The 27,812-nt window shown below is 39.8% G+C and overlaps 5 protein-coding genes and 1 gene segment (V, D, J or C); 4 read left to right on the top strand and 2 right to left on the bottom strand.

The window, feature by feature from the left end:
- Nucleotides 1–146: 146 nt before the first annotated feature.
- Nucleotides 147–1,024, top strand: LOC139615596 (retinal cone rhodopsin-sensitive cGMP 3',5'-cyclic phosphodiesterase subunit gamma-like). The gene is made up of 3 exons (XM_071473528.1): nt 147–301; nt 417–457; nt 546–1,024. Exons 1-3 carry the CDS (start codon nt 147–149, stop codon nt 620–622), a joined length of 273 nt encoding a protein of 90 aa, XP_071329629.1. The 3' UTR covers nt 623–1,024.
- A 686-nt stretch (nt 1,025–1,710) lies between these two features.
- tspan10 (tetraspanin 10) lies at nt 1,711–4,253 on the bottom strand. Its single transcript, XM_071473526.1, has 3 exons — nt 2,863–4,253; nt 2,166–2,761; nt 1,711–2,050 (listed from the first exon to the last, which is right to left on the bottom strand). Exons 1-3 carry the CDS (start codon nt 2,950–2,952, stop codon nt 1,744–1,746), a joined length of 993 nt encoding a protein of 330 aa, XP_071329627.1. The 5' UTR covers nt 2,953–4,253; the 3' UTR covers nt 1,711–1,743.
- A 3,692-nt stretch (nt 4,254–7,945) lies between these two features.
- On the top strand, nt 7,946–10,478 carry LOC139608762 (uncharacterized). 2 transcript variants are annotated; one of them, XM_071462824.1, is made up of 4 exons: nt 7,946–8,331; nt 8,642–8,744; nt 8,859–8,988; nt 9,815–10,478. In XM_071462824.1, exons 2-4 carry the CDS (start codon nt 8,651–8,653, stop codon nt 10,092–10,094), a joined length of 504 nt encoding a protein of 167 aa, XP_071318925.1. In that variant the 5' UTR covers nt 7,946–8,331; nt 8,642–8,650; the 3' UTR covers nt 10,095–10,478. The 2 variants fall into 2 exon arrangements, with proteins under 2 accessions (XP_071318925.1, XP_071318933.1); XM_071462832.1 differs by having other exon boundaries at nt 7,953–8,331; nt 8,862–8,988.
- A 1,879-nt stretch (nt 10,479–12,357) lies between these two features.
- LOC139609060 (immunoglobulin lambda-1 light chain-like) lies at nt 12,358–18,141 on the top strand. Its single transcript, XM_071463312.1, has 3 exons — nt 12,358–12,538; nt 12,631–12,962; nt 17,573–18,141. Exons 1-3 carry the CDS (start codon nt 12,394–12,396, stop codon nt 17,939–17,941), a joined length of 846 nt encoding a protein of 281 aa, XP_071319413.1. The 5' UTR covers nt 12,358–12,393; the 3' UTR covers nt 17,942–18,141.
- A 770-nt stretch (nt 18,142–18,911) lies between these two features.
- Nucleotides 18,912–19,830, top strand: LOC139608758 (immunoglobulin kappa variable 3-11-like). The segment is given in 2 exon segments: nt 18,912–19,082; nt 19,175–19,830. Coding segments are annotated over 2 exon segments (333 nt in total).
- Nucleotides 19,831–21,361: 1,531 nt separating this feature from the next.
- On the bottom strand, nt 21,362–27,579 carry LOC139615528 (immunoglobulin lambda-1 light chain-like). 3 transcript variants are annotated; one of them, XM_071473525.1, is made up of 4 exons: nt 27,437–27,579; nt 27,022–27,344; nt 22,858–22,891; nt 21,362–21,887 (listed from the first exon to the last, which is right to left on the bottom strand). In XM_071473525.1, exons 1-4 carry the CDS (start codon nt 27,474–27,476, stop codon nt 21,562–21,564), a joined length of 723 nt encoding a protein of 240 aa, XP_071329626.1. In that variant the 5' UTR covers nt 27,477–27,579; the 3' UTR covers nt 21,362–21,561. The 3 variants fall into 3 exon arrangements, with proteins under 3 accessions (XP_071329626.1, XP_071329624.1, XP_071329623.1); XM_071473523.1 differs by lacking the exons at nt 27,022–27,344; nt 27,437–27,579 and adding exons at nt 23,198–23,523; nt 25,288–25,342; XM_071473522.1 differs by lacking the exons at nt 27,022–27,344; nt 27,437–27,579 and adding exons at nt 23,198–23,523; nt 23,609–23,750.
- Nucleotides 27,580–27,812: the final 233 nt, after the last annotated feature.

Raw genomic sequence — 27,812 nt, 5'->3', positions numbered from 1 at the left:
TTTCTACATTTTGTCTTGCGTAGTATCAAAATAAGAGGTAGTGGAGAATGATATTGATCACTATTGGTTTTTAAGGGCCACCGTCTTGTATGCAATGCTGTTCATTTTGGCCATGACTGTTCGATTGTAGCTCAAACAAGAGAAACATGAATGTGGATGTGGCCAAACCTGAAGCAAAGAGTGGCGGCAAAGCTCCCCTCAGAGCCACCGGTCCTGGCTCCCCACGCAAGGGCGCGCCCAGGTTCAAACAGAGGAACACCCGCCAGTTCAAGAGCAAGCCTCCAAAGAGGGGCATCATTGGGTAGGCCTTACTTACTTATATTTATGGATCATCCAGAAAATTTGTCCTCAAAACATGTTTAAAGTGAACCACAGTTTCCACTCAACAGAACTTGTGATTTGTTTTTCTTTCTCAGCTTCGGAGAGGAGATCCCAGGAATGGAAGGCCTTGGCACTGGTAAGGCGAATTAGCATAGTTAGGCGATCAAAACACTACACACAACTTTTACTTTTCCTTACTCACTATTTGTTTTTTCTTTTTCTAGACATCACTGTAATCTGCCCATGGGAAGCTTACAGCCATCTAGAGCTGCACGAACTGGCTCAGTATGGTATCATCTGAGTCTCTTCGTTGTGAAATTCTTTTTATATTCACCAAAGGGAAGCGACGATGTGGCAAGTTTAGCAACTGGAATTTCAACTATGAGCTCCAACAATCTGGATCATCAGTATTGGCTTTGTTTGAATGGTAAACCACACACTAAAAATGTAGTATGTAAAATATATGTCTGCATATCGTTGATGCTGTTCTGAATTGTTTTTATACAGTAAATTTATTTTCATAAGACTCTCAAGCTGCCATTTTAAACTACATAACCCACTGATGCTGAATGTGTCTTATTTAATTGGAAGGTGTAACAGGAAACTTGGTTACTGGCATTAACGATAGGGTTTCTGCACAGTTGTCAGCATCATGTTTATTATCTTTAATCAAACTCAGAATAAAGCTTGACCTCTTTTTTTTTTAAACAACTTCAAACCGTTTTTTCTTGTTCATCTTTCTTTGAATTGTGGTGTATTAAACCATGCTACCGTGTTTGAAACATTGCATAATGTTACAATACATTGTTTTATTTGTCCCTTTTTTAAAAGAAGAGGGGTGTGATGTTGCTGGACCATTTTCTTCTCACAGTGACCTCCATTGATCTTTTCATCTAACTTTTGGCACAAAATCAAATGAGTATATTCCCCCGAACAATGTCAAAAATATTCCTTTAAAAATGATCAGCATTTTCATCAACAGCTCATGAATAAGCTTAAAATAAGAATTTTTGGCTGACTGTCACTTATTATTTTCAAATCAACCCTTTTTGGAGATTGTGTCTGATTATGAGTTATTTGATTGCCTTTTGTTGTGGTAAAAAGGTGCACAGCGTGTTGTCCAGGAGAAGGGAAGGTTTTTACAGCACAACATGAGTATAAGGCACATACTCTGGATTTAGAGTAAGACAAGGCCTTGTTTATAAATGTTAAACTGGCCTAAAGCTAATTGTTCTGCCGCCTTGACATTTTAAGTTGGAATGTGCTTTCTTAAAATTAGTGGTTGTTTTTCTTTTCCTTTTGCTAAAACAGGCGCAGTAATCTAAATCTTTGGAATTCACATTTTTGATTGTGTGACAAACAAGGCCAGAATCCAAAAACAGTCAACACTCACTAGATATCAGCTGTATTCATCACCCCATGTCATATATAAACTTTATGCCACTGGATGCTTTCCAGTAGTCGCGTGGTAATAAACAGGGTCAGAATCTGGACCCCCACTACAACAACGCTGACTGTCCCTATCAGGCCTTCATGCTGCTCGATCCAGCGGGAGATTCCCCCCAGACAACCACCCAGGAAGATCACACTCTGAGCAGTAAACTCATCAAGCCGCTGGGCTCCTACGCCGCACTGAGAGTTCCACACTGTGCCGTTCTCCAAAGGGTCCACACAGCATGTCGCGGGGACACCACAGGCCAGCACTCCAGGAGCTGAGCAGTTATAATATCTGAGGAAATGAAATAAATGACACACTAAGCGAGAAATGTACTTTTCAAGGCACTTCTACATCATGACAAAAAGTCTTTTCTATAAATAATTCAAGTCGGTCACACTCTACTCACATGTTGACTTCCCAGTCACGGTAGTTGTCTGCCCCACAGCACTGCAGATTTGACTGAATCTCATCTGTGATGAACCTCAGATCCAGGTCATCCTGGTAGCGTGCAATGGCAGTTAACATCCCTGTACGCAGGTAGCCTACAATCTGATCTTGTAGATTGTAGGCCAAAATGGCTGCTAACACCTGGGCCGTGATGAGCACCAGCACCGCGGCGGAGAACAGCTTCAGTAAGCAGCAGTTCTCTCTTATAGCGCCCACACAGCCTGACAGGCACAGCATAGTCAAAAGCAAGCCCAGAGTCACAAGCATAAGCATTGGGTCGGTGCTGATGCTGCCGATCTTCTCCTGAGCAAATGACTCTTTGGTGATTAGGCCCCACATCCCCAGACCAATAACCACTAGGCCCAGAACTGTGAACACCAGATTGCATAAGAACAGGAAATATTTTAGGAAATAGTCCATCAAAGAATAACTGTAGTGGGGTTGGATCCTTGTGAATACAGAGGTCTCGTGGTCCTGTCCATTGTTTGTCCCTGCTTGGTGAAATTCAGAGGTGACATTGCCAAGTTCCTCTGCATCCTCTTTTGTAGAGCCTGCCTTTGGACACACAGGATTACAACTAAATACCATAACTTTTAGAACTCAGAGGTACACTACATTTAGACATTACAAAAAAACAGTTCAAAGTGATGCCTTACCTTTGGTATGAGTGGCGTGGACTCATTCTGCATATTGTCCCTCCTCAACCACAGCAAAGGAAACCTTTTTATCCCCAAATATCTCCTCATGTTGTCAGCCACTGGGAGACGATCCTCCCTGTGCTTTTAGCTGGTCAGAATGACCGGAGCTAAAGTGTAGCACAAGGGGGAGCGTTCGCTACAGTGCAGACAGAGGAGCATGTGAGCCGAGGTGGAGTAACCATGCAGTGTTCAGCCCCGGGCTCCTGTGAGATGTGGGATTTCTTCATCATGTGAGAGTCACAGTGAGCAGATTAGACGGCTATCACAGCATGAATGAGAGACTCATTCACACACACAAGAGTGGGGCTTGAACAAACAAGAACAAGACACTTTTGATGTGAGGTTTACTCACATTAACCACCAACAAGTCAAAGTTATGTACTGTTACGTAAGCTTTTATTGGATGTGGAAAAGAAGAAGTGCATAGTTAAAGAAAAACTGGTAGACTGGTGTTTTGTCCTACTGACTAAAGCCACTGCTGGAACTAAATGATGAAAACAAAATTAAGTCAGGAAAAACAACTTGTAATTTGATATGTGCAGGTTTGAAAAGTAGATTTTGTGACACAAAGTCATGTGATATTCTTCTTAACAATACAGAAACTGTTTTACTGGATGAATCTGAAAACCTAACCCTAGCTCATCGTTGAGAAACTGGAAAGCTACAAACTTAGCTAATCTCATGTGTTTGGGCCTCACTTTCCTGAGATTCAATTGCAGTTGTTCCCAACTTGGCGGCAAAGGCTTCCAAAGGGAGCATGCAAATATTATTTATTTTTTTAAAAAAAGTTATGCAAATTAGTGGATATTTTTACCTCTTCATGGCTCAAACAAGGAACAAAAATGTCTCTTGTCGACCCAGTGATATCCCATGTACGCTCGTGCTGGCTTTGCAAGTCAAAAAGGTTATAGTTTCCATTTACACTTGTGATCTATCTTGGTTTTCCCAGGCTACATGCAAATCAGCTTTACAATCGCTAACACATTTTTGTTTAAGTGCAAATCCAGACAGATCAATTGTATTTCTTGTCCTAACTTTGCATGTATATTGGAGCATTATTTTTTCCTAATCTATCCAAGGTTTCCTGGGACTATAACCTGACATTTATTACTGTAGTACAAACACAGAGTGAATTACTGTGCTTAAAAGGTCAAAGTTCATCAATACAAATCAGATCTAATATCAGAAAAATATATTCCTAATTGTTATCATATGAGCTATTTATTGTCTTTTTTCCCTCAATTTTACTGCTCACATAGTTAAAGCCATTTGGCTAAGAAAGTCAGTCTGGTCGGCTGGCCCTGCTATGACGGGATGGAATAAATTTTGCCTGCTGGAATATAAGAAGATCAATCGAAGTGTAAAATTTCCAAAAATCATTTCACTAGAGTAAAGAGAGCCCAGGCTTCTCTGGTGCATATCCAGAGGAACTAATCCCTCTAAAGAGAAGAAATCAGACATCTGTGCTTGAATTCAAGTGTATGATAATGCACATGATACATGAATATGGTATAATGACTGAAGTGTGTGCACAGAAACCTAGAGTGATCTGCTCAGCACAGTGAGCAAATCTGCTCGGTGCTTCCATTTCACAGCTGCAGCCTTGATAAACAGCACCTTCCTTTTATGAGCATGAGAGACACTGATCCAGGCTTGTTAATGTTTCCTTTTACAGGCTCCTGCTTGGCTATCGCTGTGTTTTCACAGAAACAAAAATCACTGCTCAACGCTCTAGGTCATAGAGTTGTTATTTTCCTACAATTCTGTGTTGTCCTACTCCACTCTTTATCCACGTGGAGCTACAACACTCCACAAAATCTTTCCATAATCATTCCTGCATTCCTGTTAGCTCATTTCTGATTGCTTGGTTTTTTTTCTACTTTATTTCACAACCAATAGTTTTATGTCCCCCTTGAACCTGGTATGTACATACTAATGCAAGAATGATTATTCTGGTATTAACGCTATGCATGGAATTTAATGCAGTGTTGGAGTATCTCACTGTGACCACCGGGTGGCAGTCACAAATTTAGATACACTCTGGTCAACCGTGAGATCCACATGTCTCAAGATGGACATAATACTGATACAGTATGTAAAAACCAGAACATGAAATCTTTCAAAATAAGACAGAAGAATCAGCAGTGTTTCTAAGTTTTTGTCCACCACCTACAATGTAAGTGGAGGTGGATGGTGAACAATTAGTACTAATATAACTATGAATACTTTTATGAATATCTAAGTGATATGAATAAATGTATTTATAAATATCAGGCTAATGTTTGTAGATTCAACCCATAAATAACAATGAATGTGATCATTTCATGAACATATTTGGCCCGGTTTATCCAATTTGTGTTCGGTAAAGCAGCTGCTCCAGGATGTGTTTAATCTAGTTTGGCTGAAACAGGCCGAGGAAACTGTCAGCCAAAAACTTAAGAGAACCGCAAGCTTAGAGAAAAAACACCTTCCAACATTTCCGTCCAGCGTTTTGTAAGACAGCATCAATACCTTCAAGAATCACCTAGGTTTTGTTCAGATTACCTTCACTATGAGGACAGGTGCAACAATCTTAAATTCAAAGTATTTAACTGATTCTGAATGACTACTTCCCACCCTGCCAAGGTTATCAAATATTATAAGGTCAAATGACAACAACAACAACTGACTACATCATCCTCTTGGTCATCAGTCTCCCTCTACAAGTCAGACATGTGATTCAGTAGGAAACACAAGAATCCTCAAGGTGCACCTTCTGTTTGGCAACAGTCTTTGCCCATTAGAGCTCATATAGTTCAGTTTAACCGTCCCTCTTAATGTTGTTCTGATAAACTCATTATGACGAGATGTGCTGCTGTGAGTCAATAACAAGCAGCAAGTGAGAAAGCACATGTGACAGTGAGTTAAAAAACAGAAAGAGAGAGGCCTGGCTATCTCACCCTCTGGCTCTGCAGGTCCACTGCTGTCATTCTTTCCTCTGCCTGCTGGACCGAGCTGCAGAGAGCTGGAACGAAGTCGACAGTCATCTGCTGCAGGCAGACTGGTTGTGGACTCCACATGGGACTCGAGTGGCTTATAAGGCTGGGCATCAGTCCTGCCATAAATCTGACTGTTTCCATATTGATGTGTATTATCAGAAAAACAAACTACAATTTGGCACAACCATCAGAGACCTCCCAGATAAGTGTGGATGGACTGTCGTAGTTTTCACACTGATATGAGTTTTGCTAGTTTGATATTTGAGTTGATGTGTGTGGTCCGACTGTAGATATACACCCATATTCACTACTCTACAACAACACACATTGTACCTAGTAGTGGAAAGCAAAGTTTACTTAAACTCAAAGTTTACTTACACTTCCATTCTAAACTGCTTCATGCTCCCTCTTCACTACATTTTACACACAGATATGTGATCAACATGTGAAATATGATGCATTGTTATAGATAAAACTATAAAATATTGAGATAGAATAAAAATATATATTTAAGAATATCTTTGATTCAAGCAGCTACAACGTAAAATCCTGCAAAGTAATACATTAGAAAAAAATAAACAAGTATAACAGTGACTGGGGTCATTCTGCTGCAATATGAAAAGCCTCCTTATACTTTTAGTATTCAAATTTAATTTTCCTACTAAAACCTCTGTGCTTGCACCTAAAAAAAACAAACAAAAAAAACTGACCATGTAACTTTTACTTAGAGTATTTTCACTGTGAGGTATTACTACTTTTACTTAAGTAAAAGTTCTGAATACTTCTTCCTGCACTGCCTGTAAAACATGAACCTTCTGTCAGTGCTGTGCTGCACATTTCCACTGATGTAGTGGAAAATAACACACTGGGCAAACAGTGAACTACAGTCTGCTTGGCTCAAAAGACAAACAACCACCACCAAAATAGTTTTTTACTTCAATGTCAATTGTGAGCTAATAAATCATTTGTTAAAACAGAAAATGGGATTAAAAGATAAATAAGATTAAAGCAGAAGAATCAGAATCAGAAGTTGGACGTCTATTTTTTTATTTTAACAAATCTCAATGTTTCCTTGTTTCTAAATATTTTGGGACGGTGGGATTTTAAAGCGCATTAAGCTCCCACTCCTTGAGCAGAATCCAACATACCCTGTAGTGTTGTCAGCACTGAAGATGTATGGAGCAGATACCAAGATGTTCATCCTATTTACAGCATGCATTGTGCTATGTTGTCTCCATGGGCTCTAAGTTGGTGCAGATGGCAGGGATGGTTGCCCAGCCAGATTCCTTTTCAGCAGTGATGGGCTGGCCTCATGTCAAATATCAGTAAAAATGTCTGCACCCATCAGCACAGGATGCTGCACAGTCTTTCAAATGGCATTAGGAGCTCTGATCTGGAGTAGATCAACGCTGGAATTTCTTGCAACGAAAGGTATTTCATTTCACAGCTGACAAGGAAAATCACTCCTTTTGCCCGGTATTTAAAAAACGACGGAAAATGTGCTTTAGTGATATATATTTTTTCTGCTTCTCTTGGGTCCAGCTGCATTTGCCTGTCCAGATTATAAATTGAAGAGCTCTTTCTCTGCAGTGAATGTAAAGAAAATGTGTTGCTTCACCTGAGCAGTGAGATCATTTCCACATAAATTACTGTATCTAGACTTGTTATAGATCAAAATATAGAGCAAAATAACAGAGTGAATCAGACACAGCCTATTTGAGTTAGAGTTTCTAATCAACTTTATAGTATATACTTTATATAGTATATACTTTTAAATAGTCCCTAAAATAGTCTATTTTACTGAAATGACCGACACCAAACAACATGTGTCAACACATCATTATCTTATGTTCACTCAGCTTCATTAACTGTAGCTCTTCAGGTTTTGATTGGCCGGGACAGTTGCTGGCTGGATTTGTCATAGCCCAGATGCCGAGCAGATTGTATTACAGTAGGCAGTAAGAATGCTATACTGGAACGAGACCGCTACATCAAACACCTCCTCTGGATTAGAGCCTGTAGTACGTCCAGTCGCCCAGCACCACTCACAGCAGCTAGAAGACATGTGGAGGGTAGATGGAGCATAGATAGGGGATTATCAGAACCTGCGGGGTTATTAATATAGCAGATGTAGAAGCTGCAAGACACATCTGAGAAGAGACTGGAGTGGAAAGCATGTGTGTGTGCATGTGTTTGGGAAGCTTTGCCTTCGGTGCCATGTTGTGTGTTTGTCCATGCAGCAGCGCACTTGCAGAGTGTATCGCAGCCCTGCATCACTGAAGTGGGAGGGAGCAGGTGGGGGGAATGGTTCTGGGAGTTTATGGAGGCAGTTATAAGAGTGTGCTGCCCAGGTCATGGTTTCTCAGTGTGTCACTGTTGAAGGATCATACCACAGAGTGTGTTCTGCTACTCTGACCTGGAAAGACCTCTGGTACTACTTCACAGAAAGGTACTGTAAAATTCTTTGGACTGTGTTTCACCTTCAGTAACTGAAGATAGAACAGAGTAGAATACAAAAATCTCTAAAATATGTGTTTATGCACAAGTCTTGCTTCAGAAAGTTATCATTTACATATTGCCTGAGGGAGAAAACTTTCATTACCCATTATCTTAAATTAAGAAAAAATACATCTGCTTATTCAGCTTGATATATTAGGCAAAACATGTCCACTTACAATTTCCAAGATTTCCTCATATCAATTTCAAGTGCAGTTGTTTCTCAGCAGCACCCATTTCTTATATTTCTGTTTTTTGTTTAGGTGAGGAAGATGAGGATGAAGGGGGCTCTGGTCTTTCTCTGCATGATCTCAATGTGTGGAGCTCAGAAGTGGAAACAGGAACCCTCGCGCTGGGATCCTAAAGGTCAGGGACGATGTTTCGTCACTCTGTACAATCTGTAAATGATTATCAATAATGTCACGATTGTGTTTAGGGTGAATACCACACCACAGTATTCAAATGAGTTTCTGTCTTCAGCAGAGCACACCAACAGCAAGACCTGTTCCAACCTGACTCAGGTACTGGACAATTGGAAATTTGCTATTCTAACCCAAGTGAAAGACCTGCTGATCAATGACCACGCCTCTGTCCTCCCTGAATACAACAGGTGGGTCACACACACTAGCATCTGACTGGATTGACTGTATACTGCGGTGATGCTACTGAAAACAAGCTAGAACAACAACAAAAAAGTCTCAATGTTGAGCAACAGAGAAGTGAAATGTGCCAGAGTAGCAAGACCCTGTGACGTCAGTGAACATTTTATTGTTCCTTACAGTCGTATGAAATTAGAAATTATATAACTTGCTTTGCTCTGCACATGAACGTGGACCTGTCAGAACCAGTAATGTGATGCATGATTACCATGGTCCATGCAAGGCCAACTCTGCTTTGTAAATGACCTCACTACGGATTCTGTGCCAAAAGAAAACGGGAAATGCTTCAGCCTCATGTTCTGGTGAAAACAGTGTTTCTGGCAGATATTACCTCGAAGTAATTGACCCTTTCCTCTGGAGATTGGGCTCTTGAACATGATCTCAACGGCTCGGAGCAAGTTTAATGTGAATATTCCCAAATAACCATTTTAGGTGGTCAGCAGGCTCAGTGTTAAAGTTGGGCCAAAAAAACAGCTATTTTCATACTTTTCTCTCGTTTTTAAGGGACTTCCGTTATTTATGTCTGTTATCCCGATGTTTCCTGCAGATGATGTGGCTGTTTCTGCTTAACGGCATGTTGTGCTTTTCATGTTTCACGTTGCCAATTTGACTTGATTCTCTTCTCACTAATGCTTTGCAAATAAACAGTCTTCCTGTTTCGTGTGAGTTTGTGAAGCATTGCAGTGCCAAAGTTCTATTCAGTTCTAGTTCTGGTGATTTGAATACTGAAATCATTTATTCATGTCTTCCTTCCCAAATGTCTCTGCATTTTTCCAGGATCCAACCACTCTCAGATGCCCTGGGAGACCTCTACAAGCAGTTTAACGCTCTAAAAGACGAGCTGGGGACGCTCACTGCAAAGTTTGACAGAGTGGAGGCTTCTGTGGATGACCTTAAGGACGGTAGATTCGCTCTGCCTCGGCAGCCCATACGGAGGTTTCCCCCCACTGTCGGTCTGAGGTCTCCACTGCGAGCACAGATGAGGGCTCCTGACAAAGGGATTATCATGAGGCCAGCGTTAATCAGAGCGAGGAGGAGAGGGCCACAGAGACCTTAGACCTGTTGCCTTCTGGTTTCTGTCTTGTATAAATGCTGATGTGTTGAACAAGAGTTGATGTGTTTATATGTTTTTTCAGAAGAAGATCATACGTTTCTATTACTTTATTGATGAGTGTGATATGAGGAAAAGATCACACGAATAAGACTAATTTAGTGATGCATGGTGTAGAAATCTCCTAAAAATGTGCTTATCGTCACCTTTCTGTGCAAAGTCACGTTTAACCACAAGGTGGCAGCATTTATCAAATGATCTCGACTGTCATCTTGCTACTTTACGTGTAATAGCTAAACATAAAGTATGTGGATAACATAATGGATGAAAATGTCGTCCAGATTTGTTTTATAACAGCTGTGATATAATACAGTCTTCTTTTCACATGAATTAACTCTGTCTTACTTTTTTCTTTCTTTTTTTTCTTTCTTTTTTGATTTGTTCATACAATAATTAAAAATAGATTCATGCTGACAGTAAATTGATAAGCATTTGGTACATTAGGTACAAATATAGCAATTTGGTTTACAGAAAAACAGCTTTATGCCAAATTTTTTTTTTTTTATTCTTTTTTTTTTTTCCATGCTCAAAGTTAAACTGCTTTGGGACATCTGTGAGGCTAACCCAGGACAATGAACAGTGAAATATAGTCAATAAGAGGTAACTTACCATCATAATGGGGGATTTAAGATGAAAGTCAATAACATTAACGGCAACAAAGTAACAAATGCTTGGCAATAAACCTGACATTGTTTTTTTGTCCAAAAAATAAGAGGTCTTGCCCTTTACTGACAATAATGGACACAGGTTGAGTGATGGGAGAAGTTCCTTGGTTTGTGGTGGTGTATCTTCAACAGTGGTGGTCCGCTCTGGTTTCCCCTTTCCAAAATTTGCATCTAATCATCAGTAAAACTTTATCATTTCATCATGAACACAGTGGAGGAGGGAGACTCAGCAGTTCATTACTGACAAACATGGGAAAGCTCTGCTAGCTCTGAACAAATACCACCTCACAAAACAATTTTATGAGTTATGACACAACTGGGAACCGATCTCTGTAACTTTTACTTGTACATAAAATATAAACTTAGAGACTATCATTCTGACTGTTTTAGAAAATGTCAAATTAACTGACCTGGCTAAGCAGAAATTGCCATGACATTTCATCACATAATTTCCACAGATTTGTCAGCTGCAGATTCATGCAGCCAAACTTTGCTTTGTGACATAGTGTGTTATCCTGCTGAGAGTTAACATGCTCATGGTCAGCAACATATACTCAGATTGGCATTGGCATTCAAACAAAGATTGATTGGTATTAAGAGGGCCAAAGTGTGCCATGAAAATAATTCCCCCACACCACTACACCACTACACTGTCGACACAGGTCCAGAGTGCAACAGAGGCAGAGTGGAGCTTGATGTGGTCTTCTGATGTTGTAGCCCATCGGCCTCAAGGTCCGGGATATACATTCTGAGATGCTTTGCTGCTCACCGCAGTTGCAAAGAGTGGTTATCTGAGTGTTACTGTAGCCTTCCTGTCATCTTCAACCAGTCTGACCACCCCCCTCTGACCTCTCTCATCAACAAGGTGTTTCTGCTCACAGAACTGCTGCTCACCGGGCGTTCTGTTTTGTTTTGCACCATCATAAGTAAACTCTAGTGACTGGTGTGTGTCAGGTTTATAAGAACTCACGAGCATCCCTCAGAGACACGTATACAAAAGCTCACCTTTATTAAGGCTCGGCAGAAGCAGGCAAGGCAAAGCAAACAGTAAGTGAAGCTATGTATAATGATAGATTTATTAACAATTGTGCTGGGTCAGTCAGTTTTGACCTGGAACAGAAAAGCTGGTAACATGAAGTGAGCACAACCCAAAAACTGTTTGAGTCAATTAGTAAATAGTCATGATGTTAGAAAAAAAAAGTGCTGTAAATGAAAATGAGATTTCGTTCTCAGTCAGTGAAGCAACACCACTCTCCTCCCTCTCTTCTGTCCCAGGATGCACCTGCAGGCCTCCTCTCCTTATTTATAGCTTCATGTAAATGTGATCAACTGTCACTTACCAGAAACATACTGATGTTTCAATTATTTTGATTGGCTCAATCATACACTCATACATGTGCACACAGCCAAAACTTACACCCAACAATTGGATGTCTCTTGGTGACTTGTGAAAAGCTAAAAGTTCCATTTCAAGACAGATTCTCAAGATAAGAAAGGAGACCAACAAACATGACAAAGCATGTAGATGTAACCACAGCTCCTCCTCCTGTCAGTCACTCTCAGTTTCAGTGTTGTATTAAATGGCTCCTCCAGCACCTCCTCTCCTCATCCTCCACAGCCTCTCATCTGTCAGCAGTAAGCTGACTTTCCAAGTTACAAGGCCGTTCTCAGCACACACTGACAACATGCTGGGGACCCTCTGCTCTCTCATCACTGCTCTAACATGTAAGGAGGCCGACTTACTGCAGCTCTGACCTCATGTTGGATTCATCAGTCTGTGTGTTTCTCTTGACTCCATGTCATCTTGTTGTTTCCAGGTGTGAGTGGTGTGACGGTGGTGACACAGAAGCCTCCTGTTGTGTCGCTGAGGAAAGGAGAGACAGTCACCATGGACTGTAACCTGGGGACTGGTACTAACGCTGCTGGCTGGTATAAACAGATTCCAGGAGGAGCTCCTCAGTTTGTTGTTGCTTTTCGTCATAGCTGGAGCTCCCCAACCTATGGCTCTGGTTTCTCTTCTCCCAAGTTCACATCTAATCATCAGTCAACATCAGATTATCGTTTGATCATCAAGAATGTGGAGGAGGGAGACTCAGCAGTTTATTACTGTAAAACATGGGACAACTCTGTTAATGAGTACGTATCACAGTGATTTACACTGTGACAAAAACCTCCTCACTGATCACTTCTGCTTTTTGACCTGTTGACACATTGTTACTGGGTTTGAAGCTTTCAGCCAATATGCTCTGTAACTTCCATACATGCAGTAGACACATAGTGAATATTTTCAGATAACATAAATGAATAATCAACATACAGTTTTAAAGCATTTCCTCATGAAACCCTACAAATTTCTCATTGGTTATTACATGTGCTTCATAATTTGAAGAATATATATGAACACAAATTTGAACCACTAAAATGTAAGTCTTGCTCTGTTACACTGACATATGCATCAACATTCAGATCACTGTTTCTCAACCAACTAACAACACAACTTTTAGAGAAGTATAATGTAACTTTGAATGAAACAATTTAGTTTACTCAGCTGCCTTCATTTGATAGTTTACAGAGTAGAGAGAGAGAGACACTGGGAGCAGAGACAGAGAGACTGGTATGACTTGGAAAAAAGGTCCAAGAACCAAACCACGCATGTTGCAGTTATGTGGTCTGTCCCTCAACCATTAGACCACCAGCCAACACCACCCACTTCCTGTTCATCATAGAGCATCATGTCACTGTCCTCCTGCAATATGAAGAGAATATTATACAGTAATGTAATATCTTAAATGTAAATGTTTTCATTTTCATGATTCGAAATTTAAATGATACAGAATCTTAATAAATTGACCACCTATAGTGTGATTAATCTTCAAATAATAGGAGTGTGATGATGTTGTTCATGAAATTTTGTAATCAAATGACTGACAGATATATATGTAAAACGTCATAATTAATTTATGAATGAAAATGAGTTGTGTGTAATTAATGAGTGTAGAAACTCCTCCTCCTCCACTTCTCCTCTCCTCAGTGTCTTTATAAGCTTCAGTCTCTCTCCTCCTCACACTCCAACCCTGCTCACCTCTCAGCTGGACAGTAAGAGACGTTCACACCACACACTGACAACATGCTGGGGACCCTCTGCTCTCTCATCGCTGCTCTAACATGTAAGATATTCTTCTCCTTCCTTTTATAGTCCATATGTTCAGACACAAACCTTTCACTCATGTATTTCTGTGTGTGTGTTGACAGGTGTTGATGCAGTGAAAGTGCTGACCCAGACGCCTGCTGTCCACACAGTTTCTACAGGACAAGAGGTTGTTCTCAACTGCAACATTCAGAGATATGATGCACATTATGTCAGTTGGTACAAACAGGTTCCTGGTGCAGCTCCTCAGCACGTTCTGAGATTTCACCATGGGGGCAATTTACTCTATTTCGGAACAGGATTCTCTTCAGACAGATTCAACTCTAAGTCCTCATCAGACATAGATTACCAGTTCATCATTAAGAGAACAGAGGCAGGAGACTCTGCTCAGTATTTCTGTGAGACATGGGACAGCTCTGCTTCTGCAGCTGTAACACAGTGATTCACACTATGACAAAAACCTCCTCATTAAACACTTCTGCTTTTTAAGTCTCTGTTCTTCACTGAGAATGAATCCATCAACAAATGCTCTCTCCACCTTCACATGTAACTTAAAAATTGTCTGTCTTTAATCTGTTTGATTAAATCTGATTTCTTCTTCTCTTGACATCTTTATGTTCTGTACACCACCTTTTACCTCATGATCAAAAATGACCTGTTCTTGCCTCATGTCTCTGATGAAGCCTCTTGACTGAGTTTTAAAGAAGAAATCACTTTAACATGCAGAAGCAACAGCTGCCACTCAACAGGTCGAGGAATAACTGTGTTTTCATACTTCACAAAGCAGAACAAATGTTTGATTGATTCAATACACACCACTCGCTTTATACTGAAGGTCAGATCAGGACTGGATTCATTTCTGACCACCGTGGCTGGATTCACATGTCTGGGACTTTGAATCTGCAAGCAAACCCCTGTTACCTCCAAGTTCCCATCATGCACAGTGCACGCTGCGGCTGGTATGAATGATGATGATGGAAAATAACAATAACAAATGTTAGAAAGCACTAATTGGTTTTAAATTAACATTCATCAATTTGGTAAGTAAATAGAAAAATTTAATGAGATTGAAAAACAACAGAAAAAAAAGAAAAGAAAAATTTGGTTTACATTTTGATTTGTTTATAATGATAGCATGATCGTCAACATGAGGCGACCGTAGGACATGTGTCTGAAAATCTGTCAACTCTAGATGTAATTTTTACATTTGTATTATTTACTATTAAGTGCTTTTAATTTGGGAAGAACTGGAAGAAAACATGAAACTGAAGAGCAATACAGTATATTTAGCATGTTTATTTCTTGAGACACTTCAATAAAATATTAATGTGATATAATGTTTGCAGTTAATAATCCTGACAAGAAAGCCATCAGTGAGATTTCAGAGACAACAGGAACAACAAGAACAAAATTCTAACATGAGATTTTTGGAATGAGATGATTTGTGAATATGATCTGAAAACATACAAACCTTGAGTTGAGTGTAGAAACTCCTCCTCCTCCACTTCTCCTCTCCTCAGTGTCTTTATAAGCTTCAGTCTCTCTCCTCCTCACACTCCAACCCTGCTCACCTCTCAGCTGGACAGTAAGAGACGTTCACACCACACACTGACAACATGCTGGGGACCCTCTGCTCTCTCATCGCTGCTCTAACATGTAAGATATTCTTCTCCTTCCTTTTATAGTCCATATGTTCAGACACAAACCTTTCACTCATGTATTTCTGTGTGTGTGTTGACAGGTGTTGATGCAGTGATAGTGCTGACCCAGACGCCTGCTGTCCACACAGTTTCTACAGGACAAGAGGTTGTTCTCAACTGCAACATTCAGAGAAATGATGGATATTATGTCAGTTGGTACAAACAGGTTCCTGGTTCAGCTCCTCAGTACGTTCTGAGATTTTACCATTCTCACAGTTCACCCAGCTTTGGAACAGGATTCTCCTCAGACAGATTCAACTCTAAGTCCTCATCAAGCATAGATTACCAGTTCATCATTAAGAGAACAGAGGCAGGAGACTCTGCTCAGTATTTCTGTGAGACATGGGACAGCTCTGCTTCTGCAGCTGTAACACAGTGATTCACACTGTGACAAAAACCTCCTCATTAAACACTTCTGCTTTTTAAGTCTCTGTTCTTCATTGAGAAAGAATCCATCAACAAATGCTCTCTCTAGCCTCACATGTAACTTTAAAATGTGTGTCTGTAATCTGTTCTTATCTGACTCATTTCTTTACTTTTCTTATTTTTCACACATATTTCTTATCCCTCTTTACATCTTTATGTTCCGTACACGGCCCTTTACCTAACAGAATGCAGACCGGCAGCTGCCACTCAACAGGTTGAGGAATAACTGTGTTTCACACGCCACAATCCACAACAACTGTTTTATTTATTCAATGCACACCACCCACTTTGTTACTAAAGGTCAGATCAGGACTGGACTCAGTTCCTGACCACCATGGCTGGATCCACCTGTTTAGGACCTTGGCTCAGCACAGCTCAGTATAGATTTCAGCTTCATTACAACTGCACATGGCCCCAGAAACCAGCCAGTGCTCCTGTGCAGGAATACTACCTGGCACAGAGGTTGTGTATATCAGTGTGTCTGTGATAACTTGATCTACATGATGGAGCCACAGAGGTGTTTATAGTCACTACAAACCCTTTATTAACATTTCACATCATCTGTAAAAGACTGTATAAATGCCAGGTCAAATAAGACCCAACAATAATCTTTGAACACTAACTGTGTTCAGCTTTTGTAAAAATGTAAAGATGGTCAGTGATTCACTTTTCCAAATAACAGGTTTACCTCAGGAGACATGAGCGGATGCTCTTAGCAGGCCCGACTCTTTCCTTCACGTCATTTCCCCTCTCTCTGCCCCTTTCCTGTCACTCTCTACTGTCCTGTAGAAGGCAAACAATGCCCCCCCAAAATATCTTTAAAAATAGAGATGGACAGTGAAACACTTTGGCTGTGAATGATGATGATGATGATGATGATGATGATGATGATGATGATGATGATGATGATGGAGAATAAGAGTCACAAAGGTTAAAAATACAACATCTTTATAAATTAACATTCATCATGGTGGCTTAGTGATTAAAATACATATGAAAATAAAAAAAATAAACAAACAAACAAAAACAATAATAAAGAACATTTGCTTTTACAATTATCTTTGTATATAACAACAACATGATACCCGACATGAGGAGACCACAAATGAATATGTCTGAAAATCTACAAGGACAAAGCATATTTGTATAATTGTTGAATTTGTATTACTTGCTATCAATTGCTTATAGAATGGAAAATTGATGACAACCGGCTGAAATATATAATGTTGTACCTCTCCTGATAATCATGAATGAATGATGCTGTTATGGAAGAGAACACATTCACCATCACTATTCTGAATTCAAGCATGATATCAGAAATGTAAACTGTTTCCACAAAAACAAATTGATGCAACAGAAGAAAAAAAAAAAAAATTATTTGACCATTAACCATTTCATATCTTTTAATGTTTTATTTCTCCCATGTGATGCGTTGTCAAAGCAATTATCAAATAAATCTGTCACTATCATGCTTTGTGTGAATAATTTGATCCTACTCATGTTATTAATGTGCTCCATGTGTTTTCAGGCTCCAGCCTCTCTCCTCCTGTCCTGACAGTCTTCCCTCCGTCCAGTGCTGAGCTCCAGTCCAACAAAGCCTCTCTGGTCTGTCTGTCCAGTCAGTCTGTGCCTTTTGCAGATGTGACCTGGTTGGTTGGTGGGAGTCCAGTGAGCAGTGGGATCTCTACCAGCACCGCTGTTCAACAACCAGACCACACTTTCCAAATCAGCAGCTATCTGGCCATCCAGACGTCAGACTGGAACATGGATAAGCTTTACACATGTAAAGTGTCTTTGGGCTCCCAGACTTCACAGAAAAACATCAACAAGTCAGACTGTCCCACTGAAGAATAGTAGAGGAGCAGAATGAGCGTTTCAAACCTGCTTCTTTACTGTTTGTGCTGTTTGCTCATGACAAGGTTCACATGTTAGAAAAGATGTGTCTGCACGCTTGTAATAAATGTTGTGACAGTTAGGTGGAGGTGTTGTATCAGCTTTGCATCTGCTGCATTTTTCCTCATTCATTTAATAAAATCAAAGAAAAAAATCTGTGATCAAGAAATTTTTTGTTTTTATTTGCACCGATGAAAATATCACTTACAGCAAAAATATCTAAACTGTGATAACATTCACAAGAGTGTAATTTTCATCTGATATTCATGTCAGAGGCAAATATAGATCCAGAAGACACAGGTAACAGACTATTGCTACTTTATTCAGTATAAACTTTACTCTGTAAAAACATTCACCTTTTTAATAAAAACATAATAGAGAAACTGTTTTGTATATTTGTGTCTGTTTTTAGTTTTCTGCAATAGTTGAGATGTTAGAACAATCAGATGAAATGAGCAGCAACTGAAACTGAGTTTTCATCCTCCATCAGTGAAGCATCACCTCTCTGCTCCTCCCCCTCTTCCTTCCCAGGATGCACCTGCAGGCCTCCTCCCCTGATTCATAGCTTCATGTAAATGATGAGGTCAAGTGTCAGGCCTCTGTCAAATAGAAGGAAACTGTCCCTGACTGGAAACACACTGATGTTTTAATTACTGTCATTTGGTCAAATCAGAGACGGTTTAACTCTGATGTGTGTAAATTATGTTAAATTATGTTTTAAATCCTGAAATAGATGATTGTTGTTGATTCCTGAAAATCTTTTAAGTTAAAGCATAAATTATTAAGAATTATCAAGCATAAATGTAAATTAAAGAGTTCACCTACACTGAATATAATGGATAAATGAAAGACATTTCTGTCCAATGAGGATTAAAGACCAACAAACATGACAAAGCATGTAGATGTAACCACAGCTCCTCCTCCTGTCAGTCCCTCTCAGTTTCAGTGTTGTATTAAATTGCTCCTCCAGCACCTCCTCTCCTCATCCTCCACAGCCTCTCATCTGTCAGCAGTAAGCTCACTTTCCAAGTTACAAGGCCGTTCTCAGCACACACTGACAACATGCTGGGGACCCTCTGCTCTCTCATCACTGCTCTAACATGTAAGGAGGCCGACTTACTGCAGCTCTGACCTCATGTTGGATTCATCAGTCTGTGTGTTTCTCTTGACTCCATGTCATCTTGTTGTTTCCAGGTGTGAGTGGTGTGACGGTGGTGACACAGAAGCCTCCTGTTGTGACGCTGAGGAAAGGAGAGACAGTCACCATGGACTGTAACCTGGGGACTGTTACTAACGCTGCTCGCTGGTATAAACAGATTCCAGGAGGAGCTCCTCAGTTTGTGCTGGTGAACTATCATGACTGGAGCTCCCCAAACTATGGCTCTGGTTTCTCTTCTCCCAAGTTCACATCTACTCATCAGTCAACATCAGATTATCGTTTGATCATCAAGAATGTGGAGGAGGGAGACTCAGCAGTCTATTACTGAAGCACATGGGACAGCTCTGCTGATGCAGCTGTATCACAGTGATTTACACTGTGACAAAAACCTCCTCACTGATCACTTCTGCTTTCTGAGTCTCTGACATATCTGGACTGAGTGTGAATCCATGAACCAAAGCTCTCTGTAATTCCACTACAGACACAGAGACAAATATATAATATTTCCTCTCAAATCTTCTCAATGGATTTTCACTGTAGTGAAAGTGAGATCTATAATAACCTCAGCCCTTCATTGGGAGACAGACCCTGAAGCCAACTGTTACTCAGCTATTACAGAATCAAACAGTGAACAGATGAACTTGGCAACAGGAACAGTTGATACAAAGACTTGATTTGGTCATTATTAGTCAGTCAGTCCAGTTTGGGTGAATAGGAAACATGTTCTCTTGGTGAGATGAACATTCAGAAGAATAAAATATTGTGATGAAATGTAAAGTTAAACTCTGTGTAGAAAATTGTCTACTGCACATATGAACATAGTGAGACCTTCATAACACAAACCTAAAATATATGGTAATATATTTATCCTGTGACCTATAAGACTATTCAAAGATTCATATGGGAAGGTAAAGACAAATTAATCTCACTGTTGGAGTCAGTCACAATGTTTTGGCAAAAATGAACGAGGCAGAGGTCAGAGTTCACTTCTCCAACCGCTTGGTTTACTCCAGGAACACAAAGCTACAGGGCAGCATGTTTAACTAGGCAGAGAGGCTCAGCAGCCCTCGTTCCCCAGGTAAAACCCAACTTCACCATCACACACACAGCAGGCCAGCCCCCACCCCCATCTCCAACACTCACCAGCATGCTCTCTGAACTTTACCATGCCAGACAGATGATTGGCAGCCAGACAGGAGACTGCAGTCTGACTCCACTACACAGAAGTTGAACTGCACAGGGCTGCTACAGTATGATGACAAACATCAGCACTTCTCTAAACACAGCAGGAAGATACATCTTGATGAAGAATACCAGTTCAATAAGGAGAGATCAGTTGGAAGTGTGTAGCAGTGTTTAGGACTTTGGGGATTAGATCGCATCAACATGATGAATCATCACTGAGCACTGGTCCATGAAGACAGGAGACAGAATGTCAGCAACATGTTATCTGCAAAAACATATATTAATTGATGCAGGGCTTCTTGGACAATTGGACTCTTGATTAATTCTCCTGTATTTATTGTTTTGGGTTTGAAGAAGTCACTGGTTTTAATACTGCAAATAATGGGGCAGTTTAATAAGAATAAAACTCACTTAGTTTCTTTCGTAATTACTCACGGATCATTTCCATGTCTGAAGAAGACCCACCATTCACCATTTTATTAACATTTTAAATTAAGAAATCCATATTCAGCTGCAGCATCCACAGTTTGACTCTGAGCCAGGAGACTCTTGCTGTATGTCATATTTTATGTTCTCCCAATGTTTCTGTCTCTATACACACACACACAGCCATTAAACCATCATTTTAAAAAGGGCTGACATTTGACCTTTTCATAGGGCTATAAATAAGGACAGGAGGCCTGCAGGTGCATTCTGGGAAGGAGGAGTTGAGAATGCTTCACTGACTGAGGACGAAAATTCAGTTTCAGGTGCTGCTCATTTTATGTAAACATGTTACTACAACTATTAAAAAAATATATTAATCATGTTCTAATCTCTGTCAGCAATCTCATAATGTACATTTTCAACAATTCTGTGAGCAAATTTTACTCATAAAGAAAAACTGAATAGAAGAAGGGAATCCAGAAATATGTATATCTAACCCATATTCTCTGCTGTTGTTAGTGAGAAACATTACAGCAGAATCACATATTGGTTAAGTCATTGCGCTCAAAATATCACTGGCTTAACTGTGGTGAATACAAATGAATACAGACTTGTTTTGGACAGAATGCTTTTTATTGAACAACTCTTGGATAAATGCAGCAGATGCAAAGCTGATACAACACCTCCACCTAACTGTCACAACATTTATTACAAGCGTGCAGACACATCTTTTCTAACATGTGAACCTTGTCATGAGCAAACAACACAAACAGTAAAGAAGCAGGTTTGAAACGCTCATTCTGCTCCTCTACTATTCTTCAGTGGGACAGTCTGACTTGTTGATGTTTTTCTGTGAAGTCTGGGAGCCCAAAGACACTTTACATGTGTAAAGCTTATCCATGTTCCAGTCTGACGTCTGGATGGCCAGATAGCTGCTGATTTGGAAAGTGTGGTCTGGTTGTTGAACAGCGGTGCTGGTAGAGATCCCACTGCTCACTGGACTCCCACCAACCAACCAGGTCACATCTGCAAAAGGCACAGACTGACTGGACAGACAGACCAGAGAGGCTTTGTTGGACTGGAGCTCAGCACTGGACGGAGGGAAGACTGTCAGGACAGGAGGAGAGAGGCTGGAGCCTGAAAACACACGGAGCACATTAATAACATGAGTAGGATCAAATTATTCATACAAAGCATGATAGTGACAGATTTATTTGATAATTGCTTTGACAACGCATCACACAGGAGACATAAAACATTTCAATCACCGAAACATATGAACTGGTGATGGTCAAATTATTTTTCAAAAATCCTTCAGTCACAAATAAAAAATATTTTCTTTACTTCAGTATAATTTTTTATTCTGGAGAGAAATTTATCAAGTCACCTTCTGTGTCTTTGAAAAATCCAACAAAATCATTTCAGTAACTGATAGAAAACTACACTATATCTATCACTTTCTTTAATAGTGTGAATCAAACCTTGGATGATCAATAATGTTTCATTTCAAAAAGACAAAATGAAACTTGGCTAAAAAATTATGAAAAATGCAAACACATCAATCTATCAGTCAAAAACTAAAATATTTTGACTTCCTTCTGTGTCTTTCAAAAATTTGAGAAAATCATTTCAGTCTCTGTGATAAATTCAGGTTTACCTGTCACTTTTCTTTTTGTGCAGATCAAACTACAAAAACATTTCATTTCAAAAAGCCAAAAGGAAACTCAGGTGTGTTCAAAATCATCAAGAACCTTTGGACATTTAGAAAAGAAATATTTCAAACACTGTAATTAACAGTTCATTTAACATAAGATTTTACAAAGCTCAAATAATTGAGCCCAATTTTGTAAATATTAATAATCTGGTAAACATCAACAAACTGTGAACATTTGTAGAAAATATTTCACATATTGTGATTTTTTGCAGATCTTTCCCTTCCATTCAAAGAAACAGTCTGGCAACAAAACAAAACCAATGGACAAAAGCTTTTATAATTCAATGTCAAATGTTTCAAACAGGAAGTAACATATACATCGATTATTTTCTTTCAATTTGAATCAGAAACATAAAACCAGTCTTGTGTAATGATCAGTTCAAAAGTTCTTACCTGTCACAATCAGCTTGGTGCCTTGTCCGAATACCACAGCGATTCAGTTTGTACACATGGCTGTACAAAAACCTCCTGACTCTCACTGATGAGGAGAGTGGAACTGAAACATCCTGTTGAGACCAACTTTCACTGTCAACATCTCATTCCCTTCATCAGTCTGTTTAGTTTACAAAACACTGCTGCACTTGTTTGAGACATTCTTGTCTCTTTGGAGGATTTTTAGACGTCCTGTTTCACTCCAGGTTTTCTTTGACTTTTGTGATGTTGATCAGAATTCATCAAATCTGCAGTGAGTCTCTCTCTGAGGTTTTTGTCACAGTGTGAATCACTGTGTTACAGCTGCAGAAGCAGAGTCGTCCCATGTTTGACAGTAATAGACAGCAGTGTCTCCTGCCTCTGTTCTCTTAATGATGAACTGGTAATCTATGTTTGATGAGGACTTTGAGTTGAATCTGTCTGAGGAGAATCCTGTTCCAAAGTAGAGTGAACTGCTCCCATGGTAAAAACGTAGAACATACTGAGGAGCTGCACCAGGAACCTGTTTGTACCAACTGACATAATTGCTATCATATCTCTGAATGTTGCAGTTGAGAACAACCTCTTGTCCTGTAGAAACTGTGTGGACAGCAGGCGTCTGGGTCAGCACTATCACTGCATCAACACCTGTCAACACACACACAGAAATACATGAGTGAAAGGTTTGTGTCTGAACATATGGACTACAAAAGGAAGGAGAAGAATATCTTACATGTTAGAGCAGCGATGAGAGAGCAGAGGGTCCCCAGCATGTTGTCAGTGTGTGGTGTAAACGTCTCTTACTGTCCAGCTGAGAGGTGAGCAGGGTTGGAGTGTGAGGAGGAGAGAGACTGAAGCTTATAAAGACACTGAGGAGAGGAGAAGTGGAGGAGGAGGAGTTTCTACACTAAACACACTTTTCCTTCATAAATGAACCACACTGTTCTTCATGATTCTTTATTGAACAACAAGTATTTAATATATTCTCATCAGAGATATAATGTGTCTTCCTGTTCAATTTGACAGACAGTTGAGCATTTTTGCATAGGTTTTATTTACCACAATGGTGATGTCTGTTACCATTCGACATGTTTTTTTCTTTTTTTTCTTTTTTTTAAAGGCTGTCTGTGGCCTTTATCAAGAAGAACATTTAACAATTTAAAGTAATTTATTTTATTTAATTATTTTACATCACATGATGACCTTTGTCATTGTGCCCTAAAAGAGCTGCAGCTGCAACCCAGGACGCTCCACAAAGACAGCTTGTTTTGAGGGGCGTCCTGTTTCTGGATGTTTCAGTTTGTTTCTTTTGCTATGGGCAAATCTTGGTTCTGTCCATCATTTTAGAGAAGGTATGATTGTACTTTGAAGTAGAATTAAGAAAAGCTAATTTAATGAATCCCACTTGACAGTGCAGATAATTTACGGGTGTTCATCCATACTGTGCTTTATACACAGGAAAATGTGATTCATTTTGCCGAACTTGTACATATCTGTGCAATTTAAATATTCAATAAGTTTTCTGCCTTGCTCAAAGTGGATATATTTCCACAAATGGTAAGAAACGCAACATGAATCAATATATGGGCAGTTGTCAGGTGAATGTAGCATTTTCCTTTGATAATGATAAAAACCTTAAATTTCTGGAAGTTGAAAAATGCATCTAGATTGATTTTTAATGAAAGTGTTAGTGAACCAATCATCACTAAATGTACAACAACAGATTTTTTTTTTTTATCAAGACAGAGTTACACATTATGCAAATATAGTTTATATTTACTGTTTTGTTGTGAAACATGTATATCACTACCACTTGGATAGTATTGAGGATTTACAGTATGTGAGAATCAAAAGGATTTTGAAAATCATTTTTTTGATATTTACATGTGGAAGTTAATGTGATCAGTGGCTGATGTCTTCATTTGAAGCCAATATGTCAGAAGATCAAAAAGCAGAAGTGATCAGTGAGGAGGTTTTTGTCACAGTGTAAATCACTGTGATGCCCACTCCTTAGCAGAGTCGTCCCATGTGCTACAGTAATAGACTGCTGAGTCTCCCTCCTCCACATTCTTGATGATCAAACGATAATCTGAGTTTGACTGATGATTAACTGTGGTTTTGGGAGAGGAGAAACCAGAGCCATATGTTGGGGAGCTCCAGCTGTGATAAAAATTAAGAACAAACTGAGGAACTCCTCCTGGAATCTGTTTATAAAAGCGAGGTCCATCTATGGCATTACTACAGTCCATGGTGACTGTCTCTCCTTTCCTCAGCGTCACAACAGGAGGCTTCTGTGTCACCACCGTCACACCACTCACACCTGGAAACAACAAGATGACATGGAGTCAAGAGAAACACACAGACTGATGAATCCAACATGAGGTCAGAGCTGCAGTAAGTCGGCCTCCTTACATGTTAGAGCAGTGATGAGAGAGCAGAGGGTCCCCAGCATGTTGTCAGTGTGTGGTGTAAACGTCTCTTACTGTCCAGCTGAGAGGTGAGCAGGGTTGGAGTGTGAGGAGGAGAGAGACTGAAGCTTATAAAGACACTGAGGAGAGGAGAAGTGGAGGAGGAGGAGTTTCTATGCTGAAAACAGATTCATTTCATAAATCAAATACATTATGAAGTCTTCTGTTCACAAAAATGTCCTTGTATTGTTTTGGAGAATCTGCAGATGTTGTCAGTACTGACCATTAAATCCAGCTGTGGTATCACAATATTTTGTTCTTTCTGTATTTCTCTATAAAGAAATAGATTTAGCTCATAGTTCATAGTTCTGTGATTTAAACCTATGAGACACTCAGATGGTGGTCATATATTTAAATGGAAGTTGCAAACATAAGATCAATAAATTCTGAAACTGTATGATCCATTTTTCATCTTTTAATGATTTAGTCAACATTTAATATGTTTGTGTAATTTTCCCTGCACATACAGGACTTTGTGACTGTTTATGTAAAGATTGTAAAACTACCAAAATTGAAATTAATCTTTTTTTTTTTACATGGTAATGTTTAGAAATTAATATTACAATAATCATTTTTTCCTAATCTTTAATATAAAAAGTTAGTGGAAAAAATGTCAAGTTCCTGTGATTCTTTATATTCTTTATATTTATATTCTCTATATTCACTTGGTTCAGTAAAAGTTTACAAAAAAACATCTTTTCCTTAAGTTAAAATGACAAGACATCTACAGGTTATAAGTTGTGGCTCTGTGCACATGTAAAGCAACACACACGCATGGGCAGAATAATCCACTAGTCACATATCTGGCCAATCATCTTTCTTCCTCAGTTCAGTCGGTCCTCAGACGCTGTTCTTTAAACATCACTCTCTTTCTGTCATTCCGTCAGATGTGTAATTGCACAATCCACCACCTCCTCCACATCACCACCTTATCACTCAGGATGATCCAGGTGTCTCAGCTTCCATCTGCTGGTTTTACTCCACCACCACCAGGGTCTAGACTCCGGTTTGTTTCACCTGTCTCCTGTCTTCATGGACCAGTGCTCAGTGATGATTCATCATGTTGATGGGATCTAATCCCCAAAGTCCTAAACACTGCTACACACTTCCAACTGATCTCTCCTTATTGAACTGGTATTCTTCATCAAGATGTATCTTCCTGCTGTGTTTAGAGAATTGCTGATGTTTGTCATCATACTGTAGCAGCCCTGTACGGTTCAACTTCTGTGTAGTGGAGTCAGACTGCAGTCTCCTGTCTTAACTTTACATTTCATCATAGTATTTTATTCTTCTGAATGTTCATCTCATCAAGAGAACATGTTTCCTATTAATCCAAACTGGACTGACTGACTAATAATGAACAAATCAAGTCTTTATATCAACTGTTCCTTTTGCCAAGTTCATCTGTTCACTGTTTGATTCTGTAATAGCTGAGTAACAGTTGGCTTCAGGGTCTGTCTCCTAATGAAGGAGTGAGGTTATTATAGATCTCACTTTCACTACAGTGAAAATCCATTGAGAAGATTTGAGAGGAAATATTATAGATTTTTGTCTCTGTGTCTGTGGTGAAAGAGAGCTTTGGTTCATGGAGTCACACTCAGTCAACATGTGTCAGAGACTCAGAAAGCAGAAGTGTTTAGTGAGGAGGTTTTTGTCACAGTGTAAATCACTGTGATACAGCTGCATCAGCAGAGCTGTCCCATGTTTGACAGTAATAAACTGCTGAGTCTCCCTCCTCCACATTCTTGATGATCAAACGATAATCTGATGTTGACTGATGAGTAGATGTGAACTTGGGAGAGGAGAAACCAGAGCCATAGGTTGGGGAGCTCCAGCCATGATAAAACCTCAGCACATACTGGGGAGCTCCTCCTGGAATCTGTTTATACCAGCCAGCAGCGTTAGTACCAGTCCCCAGGTTACAGTCCATGGTGACTGTCTCTCCTTTCCTCAGCGTCACAACAGGAGGCTTCTGTGTCACCACCGTCACACCACTCACACCTGGAAACAACAAGATGACATGGAGTCAAGAGAAACACACAGACTGATGAATCCAACATGAGGTCAGAGCTGCAGTAAGTCAGCCTCCTTACATGTTAGAGCAGTGATGAGAGAGCAGAGGGTCCCCAGCATGTTGTCAGTGTGTGCTGAGAACGGCCTTGTAACTTGGAAAGTGAGCTTACTGCTGACAGATGAGAGGCTGTGGAGGATGAGGAGAGGAGGTGCTGGAGGAGCAATTTAATACAACACTGAAACTGAGAGGGACTGACAGGAGGAGGAGCTGTGGTCTAAACCTATGAGACACTCAGATGGTGGTCATATATTTAAATGGAAGTTGCAAACATAAGATCAATAAATTCTGAAATGTTATGATCCATTTTCATCTTTGAATGATTCAGTCAACATTTGTGTAATTTTCCCTGCACATACAGGACTTTGTGACAGTTAATGTAAAGATTGTAAAATGGC

This window comes from Trachinotus anak, unplaced genomic scaffold, assembly GCF_046630095.1.
Source record: "Trachinotus anak isolate AG129_WGS33_773 ecotype Australia unplaced genomic scaffold, CSIRO_AGI_Tana_v1 ptg000003l, whole genome shotgun sequence".
In the NCBI taxonomy this organism is placed as follows: domain Eukaryota; kingdom Metazoa; phylum Chordata; class Actinopteri; order Carangiformes; family Carangidae; genus Trachinotus; species Trachinotus anak.
This window is presented reverse-complemented; position numbering and strand designations above follow the sequence as displayed.

Bases quoted from the DNA above. Each gene is read 5' to 3' on its own strand.
- LOC139615596 (XM_071473528.1), top strand. From the start codon at position 147: ATGAATGTGGATGTGGCCAAACCTGAAGCAAAGAGTGGCGGCAAAGCT. The intron at 302-416 runs GTAGGCCTTACT...TTTCTTTCTCAG, and splicing joins CCAAAGAGGGGCATCATTGG to CTTCGGAGAGGAGATCCCAG. The intron at 458-545 runs GTAAGGCGAATT...TTCTTTTTCTAG, and splicing joins AATGGAAGGCCTTGGCACTG to ACATCACTGTAATCTGCCCA.
- tspan10 (XM_071473526.1), bottom strand. From the start codon at position 2,952: ATGAGGAGATATTTGGGGATAAAAAGGTTTCCTTTGCTGTGGTTGAGG. The intron at 2,762-2,862 runs GTAAGGCATCAC...GTGTGTCCAAAG, and splicing joins CCACGCCACTCATACCAAAG to GCAGGCTCTACAAAAGAGGA. The intron at 2,051-2,165 runs GTGAGTAGAGTG...TCATTTCCTCAG, and splicing joins CGTGACTGGGAAGTCAACAT to ATATTATAACTGCTCAGCTC.
- LOC139608762 (XM_071462824.1), top strand. From the start codon at position 8,651: ATGAGGATGAAGGGGGCTCTGGTCTTTCTCTGCATGATCTCAATGTGT. The intron at 8,745-8,858 runs GTCAGGGACGAT...TTCTGTCTTCAG, and splicing joins CTCGCGCTGGGATCCTAAAG to CAGAGCACACCAACAGCAAG. The intron at 8,989-9,814 runs GTGGGTCACACA...GCATTTTTCCAG, and splicing joins GTCCTCCCTGAATACAACAG to GATCCAACCACTCTCAGATG.
- LOC139609060 (XM_071463312.1), top strand. From the start codon at position 12,394: ATGGCTCCTCCAGCACCTCCTCTCCTCATCCTCCACAGCCTCTCATCT. The intron at 12,539-12,630 runs GTAAGGAGGCCG...TGTTGTTTCCAG, and splicing joins TCTCATCACTGCTCTAACAT to GTGTGAGTGGTGTGACGGTG. The intron at 12,963-17,572 runs TGATTTACACTG...TTGTGTGAATAA, and splicing joins TTAATGAGTACGTATCACAG to TTTGATCCTACTCATGTTAT.
- LOC139615528 (XM_071473523.1), bottom strand. From the start codon at position 25,327: ATGCTGGGGACCCTCTGCTCTCTCATCACTGCTCTAACAT. The intron at 23,524-25,287 runs GTAAGGAGGCCG...GTGTGTTGACAG, and splicing joins TCTCATCACTGCTCTAACAT to GTGTTGATGCAGTGATAGTG. The intron at 22,892-23,197 runs GTAACACAGTGA...TGAATCGCTGTG, and splicing joins ACGACTCTGCTTCTGCAGCT to GTATTCGGACAAGGCACCAA.